General features: G+C 43.6%; 1 protein-coding gene across 1 annotated transcript in view; it reads left to right on the top strand.

The window, feature by feature from the left end:
- Positions 1 to 6684, top strand: part of DDX51 (DEAD-box helicase 51) — a gene marked incomplete at its 5' end in the record, with an annotated part of 9774 nt that extends 3090 nt beyond the window's left edge. The window contains 11 exons of the mRNA XM_010174668.1: positions 308 to 383; positions 570 to 676; positions 1218 to 1326; positions 1882 to 2024; positions 2733 to 2931; positions 3564 to 3679; positions 3772 to 3888; positions 4829 to 4930; positions 5400 to 5463; positions 5663 to 5797; positions 6658 to 6684. Coding sequence (XP_010172970.1) covers positions 308 to 383; positions 570 to 676; positions 1218 to 1326; positions 1882 to 2024; positions 2733 to 2931; positions 3564 to 3679; positions 3772 to 3888; positions 4829 to 4930; positions 5400 to 5463; positions 5663 to 5797; positions 6658 to 6684 — 1195 coding nt within the window. The remainder of the gene's footprint in view (positions 1 to 307; positions 384 to 569; positions 677 to 1217; positions 1327 to 1881; positions 2025 to 2732; positions 2932 to 3563; positions 3680 to 3771; positions 3889 to 4828; positions 4931 to 5399; positions 5464 to 5662; positions 5798 to 6657) is intronic.
- Between the last annotated feature and the right edge of the window lie 1432 nt (positions 6685 to 8116).

Raw genomic sequence — 8116 nt, 5'->3', positions numbered from 1 at the left:
AAATGCTGGGGTTGCTTTTGTTCAGGCAAAACCTGAACTTAAAAGTAGGTCAAAAAGCCAAAGAATATGTGTGGCTGCAAAGCAGCAGATTTTTAGCTCAGAGCTGTATGAGGGGGCTGTAGGAGTCCCCTTCATCTCAGCATCCCACTGTTTTGCTGAGAACAGGCACAGCATGAGGAGTTGGGAGGGTGGAGAGGAGTGAAATGCTCTGTGAGGATGTGTCAAGCCCATCTCTTCTCACCAGGTTAGATACAAGAACGCCCTTCTCTCCCTATTGCTTTCAAGGACTCACTTGGCCTTTGTTTTGGCAGGTTCTGCTAGATCGAGTAGTTTGCCAAGTACGAGCTCTGGTTGTTCTACCCACCAAAGAACTGGCACAACAGGTAGGTGACTCTTCACCTTCTCTCTGAGCAGAACTGGACCAAGACAAAGGCTGGTGCAGTCAATACTTTGCTTGGCTGTTCTGTAAAGCAGGTTGAAGACCTGTCGGGGGATTTGATGTTGTTAGGATAATGGAAAGTATTATTTTAATGATGTGGTTGTGGCTAACAAAGCCCATCTTTTTGCAGGTGAGTAAAGTGTTCAACGTTTACACTGATGGGACAGGTCTGAAGGTCGTTTTGATTACTGGCCAGAAATCTTTTGCAAAGGAGCAGGAGATGCTTGTCCAGAAAAAGTAGGTTAAAAGGTCTTTTGATAAGGTTTATAGAGATTGTAAACTATTTAATCTCAGTAAGCAGAGGTCAGAATATAGGCTATTGCATCACACCATCATGCAATAATGATTTTAGATAGTGGGTTTGTATACTAGATGCTGGTTGTTCTGTCATTGTCAAAGTGCCTGTTACTGCCCCTTTTTTGTGATTGTTAATGTTTTACTAGATTTTGGGGATTCTTGACCAGCTGAGTAGAATGCAAACGTTTACCTTATACCCACAGGTACAAATGATTGTTAAGGGATTCTGTTGCATTTAAGCTTTTTTTAGAAGCAGTGAAGAAGTGAACTTTCTGTTTAAAATGAGGCAGTACAATGGAGAATAGGGTTTAGTGTCCAGCACTGCCTTTGCATGCTCTCCAAAGTGAAGTGCATATTTGAATTTTATTATTTCTCAGTTAATTGAAAAGAAGGAAAATGTTAAGGTCTGCTGACCAGGGATCTCTATTACACGCTTTATGGTGTAGGGAGAAACTTACTGATGAGCTGCTTGTTCTTTCAGAGTGACAGGGTACTGCAGCCTGGCTGATATTATTGTGGCTACACCAGGACGACTCACAGATCACATCAGCCAGACCCCAGGGTTCAGCCTGACGCAGCTTCGCTTCCTGGTGAGTCAGCTCCACAGGTCTCCCATCTTAGTGCAGGGTCTGTTACAGCTGTAATTCCTGCTTTGTTCTTGCATGGTGCATAAACACATCTCTGTTGGAACTGTTGTATGGGCCTGGTCTACACTCCAGATTGTTCAGGCAGCAGTCTTAAGATATTTTATTCCAACTTGTGACACCCCAGCATCCACCACCCACTTCCCCTTCTCTCTTAGCCTCTTGCAAACACAAGCTCAGAGTAAAGGCTTATTGGTCAAGGTCAGGATAAATTATCAGACTGTAGCAGCTTCCACCATATGGGAGTCTGTGCAGAGACATAGTTGCAATCTTATTTAGGATATGGAGATTTTTATCTCTTCTTTGAAGACATGAATTAGGTTTATATGTTTGAATGTCAGGCTGGCTACTGAGTCAGCTACTGAAATAAAAGCAAAATTCAGTTTTGGGGTAGAAACTTCTGCCTTCATTTGATAAGGATAATGTTAGAAAAGGTAGATAAAAGCTGCCTAATGCTAGACAGTGTTTAAGAAGTAGTATTTTTCATCCTTTTGAATTCAGATCGTAGATGAAGCTGACCGTATGATTGATGACATGCACCAGAACTGCCTGAACCAAATTGTCAAAGCTGCATTCCAAGTAGATGACACTGGCTCCAGCATGCTTTTTCAGAGGACCAAACCAGGGCCTGTAACAGCAGCCAGGTAAGTTGCCAAATGCATTTCTTTGAAGCAGTAGCACAGACACCAGCACCTAGATGGCACTGCCCTGCTTCACAGTACTCCCTCACAAGCACTCCCAGAGCTTACTCTGAGAAGTGTCTGCTAGAGTGAGACAGCTGCTTTTTCAAAGCTTGAAAAAGCAGGCAGTGAACAGCTGATACTAGAGGATGTCTTTTAGACTAAAGCCCAAGTATTGTATTCTCCAAGCTTTCCTTAACTAGACTAAAGGAGCATCAAAAGAATGTGCAGATATTGCAAGTCTGTGATTCATTTGCACAGTAACTACAGTAATGCCCTCTGGCAAGCTGAGTAATGGATTTGAAAGAGACCTCTTGGCCCTATCTGTCTGCTGCTGCTGTTTTCACACAGCATGGTAGAGATGTGTTAGAAACTGAGATCAGTGACCAAGGAAGGAAGCAACTAGAATGAGGACATGGGTAACAAGGATGCAAGGATCTGTGCAGGGGTAAAGGACGCAGGTTGTGTGGTTGGTTGAGAGTGCTGATCAGTTCTGTCTGTGAACTCCACCATACAACAAGGGAGGAAAAGAACCTACAGGAAAGGCCCAGGGCAGGAAAAGAGCATCAGAAAGAGTTAATTGCTTCCCTCATAACATCTTCTGAAGGCTCTTGTGGAGGAACTCCTTTGCCTCATCCTCAGAGCTCAGTTTCTGTGTGCTGTTTATTTCAGCTCCTGCTATCCTCAGATACCCTTACAGAAACTGCTGTTTTCAGCCACGCTGACCCAGGACCCAGAGAAACTGCAGCAGCTGGATTTATTCCAGCCTCGCCTCTTCACATCTGTCTATTCTGAGAAAAAAATACTTGGAGATGGAACAGAGACTGAGCAAGACACTGATAAGAAATACACACTCCCAGAGGGCCTATCGGTATGGCACTGATTCTCTTGAGTAAATTATACTTGAAGATTTGTTTAACTCTGGAGTATCTAGTTATGTTTTTACCCTATGAACAGTTAGGTCTTCCCTGTGATTCCTTGCATTATGGGGTGCTGAGCAAAAGTGGCTTTGTGAGTATTTATGACCCAGAGAGCTCTACTTTTGTACATTTGTTTTCTCATTATTTAGTGTTCATTTGGTTAGGGCTGGATTTTTAAAATTTTTTTAATTAAACTCTTCTTGCAGAATTAAGTTTACCAGCAGTGGGGAATGGAGATATGAAGTAATGTAGTAGCACTTATCAGCTGTCCACATATATAATGTGTATTTCGAGGCATGTAGATACAGGTCATCCTGTAGACAAGAGGACAATGCATGTAGTTACTTGCTGTGGAGACGTGAGAGCATTAGAACAGCACAGGTCTCCAGTCTCCACTTTGTGTTGTATCCTCCCAGCCTGTGACTTGTTCTAAAAGGGGTGGTGTTGTGGGGTCTGGTTTTGCTGCTACTAGTTGCAAAACATCCAAGCCTGTGTAGGTCATGGAAAGGTAGCGGGTTTCAGAGAAGATAGCCTTGGCAAGAAGTAATTTTTTCTCTCTGAACTTCTCCCCTGTTGACTGCAGCAATGTTACGTGCCTTGTGACCTGAATTCCAAGCCCTTGCTCCTCTTGCATTTCATGCTGACGATGAAATTTACCCGTGTGTTGTGCTTTACCAACTCCAGGGAAGCTTCTCACAGGTGAGTACATTAATGAGATCACTGTGGTAGGTGTTTATCAATTAATGTTAAAGAGATAATGAAGTGACTGTTTCTGTCCCATTTACCTACAGATTGTTCCTGCTGGTTCAGGCCTTTGGTGGAGTCCCTGTGGCTGAATTTTCTTCTCGGTTACCTCCAAATGAGAGACAGAGAACCATAAAGGAATTTGAACAAGGAAAAATACAACTGTGAGCATCTTAAATTCGTTTCTTGCATGTCTTCCAACACAGGCTGTTTCCAGCGTGAAAAGCTAGGTGGAACCAAGAACACAGTTAAATGGGGTCCTCTGTAAAACAGAGCGTGCAGGAGCCAGCTTGCAGAATGGGTGTGGATTGGGTCACTTGGACTTGTGACTTTTGAATTGTTTACGCTGCTTGTAACTTGGCCTGTTACAATCTAGCTGTAATCTGAATTCCTGAGTTTTATTTTAGCAAGCAGTAAATGTAACTGCTTGTTTGTATAGCTGCCCAAAACACATACAGTTCTGGAAATTGTACGTTTAATGTCTGTGCTTGGTGTCTGGCATTTACTGGAAGAAAATGGATGTTGGTACTAGAACTATATATAATATTAGTGCTTCCTACCAAAGAATTCTCTGATCAGACTGGCATATGGATTTACTTCTATCAATGTGTTTGATTTGCTTTGTGATTTTGGTAGCTATATGGGGTAGCATCTGTGGAATGTCTCTGAGAAGAAGGTAAATATTTATTTTCTGGATTTTCTTTTTATCCAAACCTGGTGTTTGAATTCCTCCTTGACTACTGGAATTTCACACCTTGCTGTCTGCGTTCAGTGCCCTTAAGGAATGTTCAAATAGCTTACAGGTTTGTAACCTCCAGTGTGGTGGGAGCCATCTGGCTTAGTGTTGCATGCTTAGAGAACCTGGAAACACTCTTCATACACAACAGTAGGTAACAAGCCTGTAGTGATGCTTGGAAGACTGGGCAGCTAAGAATGCCAGTGACAGTAAGGGGTGACTTACAATGACGCTGTCGTGGTCAGAAGCTGGCTGCACACTTTGAACAGAGATTAGCAGAGTTGTGGTGTGTTTGCTTGTGTTTCACTTGTGTGTGTAGTGCAGGAGGTGTTGTCTGAAAATGACTATATATACACATTTAAAACCAGGTTAATCAGCACAGATGCCACTGCACGAGGGATTGATGTTAAAGAAGTGAATTATGTCATAAACTATGATGCACCGCAGTTCATCAGGACGTATATTCACCGGTAAGGCAACCAGGAACAAAAGGAGGATGTCTGAGTTTGGTTTACTTTGAAATATTGAGCAAAGGTGACATGCACTTAAAAACTTTTTTAGCTTTAGATTTTTTTCTTACTTTAATACAAATAGCTTTCTAACCAAAATTAAACCTCTCGCATCACAAGAGTAACGCAATATTGAAACAGAGAACTAGCACCTATGACAGAAAATGTGTTTTACAAGAGCTAGAGGTACTGTCCTGGACAGCATGGAGTATTTGGTTTCTAGATGTTCAGAAAACTGCAGCAGCTCAGCATCTGAACAAGCCCTGGAAGTGTTCATCCTTTGTAACATGGCTAGTCCTGCTGTGCTAACCTCGAAAAACTCGGAATCAGGCTTTCTTAAATCTGGAAAATTTCAGATTCGGACTCTTGGAGCTGACAGTGGCAGTGACTATGTGGCTAAACTGACTTGATGCTACTTTTTAATTTTCAGAGTTGGAAGAACAGCCCGTGCAGGAAAAGTGGGTGTTGCTTTCAGCTTGGTCCTTAGAATTCAGGTATGTCATTGGTGTGAGATTCATTTGATAAGGATGCCTGCAGGGGCACGAGGAAGATAAGGTTCATTTTGCAGTCAGCTGAGCTTTTTACTTGGAAACTTCAATTATTTCCTCACAGGCAGCACATTCCAAAATGTGCTCATTTTCTAGCTGATAGGCAGTGGGGTGTCTGATCTCCTGTGTCTGTTTTGTTATGCAGGAACGTAGGTTTCTGCGGATGTTGAAGGATGCTGGCATCCATGACATAAAGAAGCACCCAGTGAAGGGCAACTCCTTAAAGCCGTTGGTGCAGCAGTATGAGGAAGCTCTGTGTAAGCTTGAGAAGACAGTCAAGGTAATTGAAACAGAGAAGAAAAATTTAAAAATGAAACTACAACTGGCACAGTTCATTGCAACTTGTGACTAGCACAAGTATTAGCGTCCAGGATCCTTTCCTTTAACTGAGACATTTCCATTTCAGTGTGAAGGCAGCATTGTGAGTGCGTCATTATGAAATACTCAGAAAGGGTGGGGAGGGGAGAAAGGTTTTCTGTTAAAAGAAAAGTAGGTGCCATCCCTGGCGGTATTTAAAAGATGTTTAGACATGGCACTTAAGGGACATAGTTTAGAGGTGGACTTGGCAGTGTTAGGTTTATGGTTGGACTCAGTGATCTTAAGGGTCTTTTCCAAACTACATGATTCTGTGAATCTATTCTATGATTTGTGGTGTTTCCTTTTCTCTTCTGCCTTTCTCTTTACCTCTGGAGCTGGGATTTTGGTAACTACCCACAGGAAGGCAAACAAAATGCAGAGGTTAAACCTTTTGCCATTACAGAGTTTTAAGGCTGTAACTTACAGCTCTGCTGACCAGAAGTTGGGTGTTTAGGCCAGGAAAGCATTTGCTGCAGGCCCTCCTTTATACACCAGTGGGAAGGTTGAGAGCTTTCAGACAAAACCCAGGGTAGCATTTAACTTGGTAGGTGGTTACACTAGGGATCCATAATAGACTTTCTGTGGAAGTGTTCTGCTCTCCGATTTGAGGACTGCTGATAAACATTCATCCTTGAAAAATTGCAGTTTTGGGTTGTAGACTAGGAATGTTTGAGAACTGGGGTAGAAAGGATTATTAAATTGTTCCATTGCTCCCTGAAGTACTCTGTGTGACTCTGAGACAGGGGCATCTTCAGTCACCTTCTCAACTTTAATTTTGAACAGAACGAGCGAGCTCAGAAGCGAGCCTGAATGAATGGAAGCTGAGAAGATCATGTTTCCTGGCACTGAAGCTACTGAGCCAAACACATAATGGACTTCTGCCCAGCCTGGTAACAATGAGACATGGGCCCTGAATGGTTGGCTCCTCACCCTTATCATATCCAAAGTCAGCTATTGCAGGCCTCATTCCCATTTCAAGGACACTGTGAACAGAGTTCACTTACTGGTTTAAAAAAAAAAAAAATTGAGATACAGTTGTCTGGAAGAGGACTTTGTGTCATATCCTACTGCCATGTGTAAAACTATCAGCAGTGAGGAGCCGAGCCATTACTCAGCTCTGATGGAACTGCTGGTCTGCAAAGGTGAGGGCTGTGCCCTCCGTGCCTCTGAACTGGGACAGCTGCTGGTTCTGTTGTACTGCGTGAGCAGCTGCATCTGCACATGTGTATCTGCACCTGTACAGTGCCTATAGTAGAGGTGTGCTTGGAGAGCTACTCTAGGCTGAAATGACTGCAACTTTTAAATAAATACTATATGTATTTAAACTGTCTAATAGGGATTCTGGGCACAGGGATGGAGATAGTGCTAAAGGGATTTTTCATGTCTATAGTCTGGTGCCTTTCTTGTCATTTTCTTGCCTACATTGTTTCCTTCCACCATTGAGTACCAGGTATTTATTATTAAGTGTTAGGTTGGTGTTGATGCAGACTAAAATGTCTGATGTCTAATATGAATATACTGGAGTCAGCGACTGTCGCTGCGAGCCATGAATCTGTATTTGACACATGCCACTGATATTTTTAGCTGCCCCTGGCAGAAGGCTTAGAGCTCCCACATAGCTGCAGCCTGCAACTACCCTCCAAGACCTTCAGCAGGCAATGCCCAAGCTCTGGCTTACTATTTTGGAAAACAAAATCAATGTACAGTAGCATTAGCAGTAAATGATGGGAGCAGAATGGAGGGATGGATGTCAGGAAGGGTGGTTGCATCTTGTAAAGACAGGAGCAACGTGGGGTTGTTTTGGATCAGTGAGGTAGCCTGGGTCTTCCTACTGTGTGGCTGCTTTCTCAAGCAGTGGTTGCCAAGGGCAGTTGAGATGGGATGTGAGGAAGAATTTCTTTGCTGAAAGGGTTCTCAGGCAGTGGAAGGGGTTGCCCAGGGCAGTGGTGGAGTCCCCATCCCTGGAGGGATTGAAGAGTCGTGTAGACATAGTGCTGAGGGACATGGGTTAGTCGGGGACTTGTCAGTGTTGGGTTCACGATCGGACTCGATGAGCTTAAAGGTCTTTTCCAGTCGAGGCCATTCTGGGATGCAGTTTGCACAGCTGGGTGCCTGGGCCGGTGTCAGAGTCACAGAACGGGAACGTCCCCAGGCAGGAGCTGTGAGATGTGAGCGAAACGAGGATCTGTCTGCTGCAGCCACAGCCCCTCAGGGCGGTTGTTCAGACGGGCCCGAGTTCGAA

This window comes from Antrostomus carolinensis, unplaced genomic scaffold (genome assembly GCF_000700745.2).
Source record: "Antrostomus carolinensis isolate BGI_N321 unplaced genomic scaffold, ASM70074v2 scaffold44198, whole genome shotgun sequence".
NCBI lineage: Eukaryota > Metazoa > Chordata > Aves > Caprimulgiformes > Caprimulgidae > Antrostomus > Antrostomus carolinensis.
Note: the sequence above shows the minus strand (reverse complement) of the source record. Positions and strands in the feature narration are given on the sequence as shown.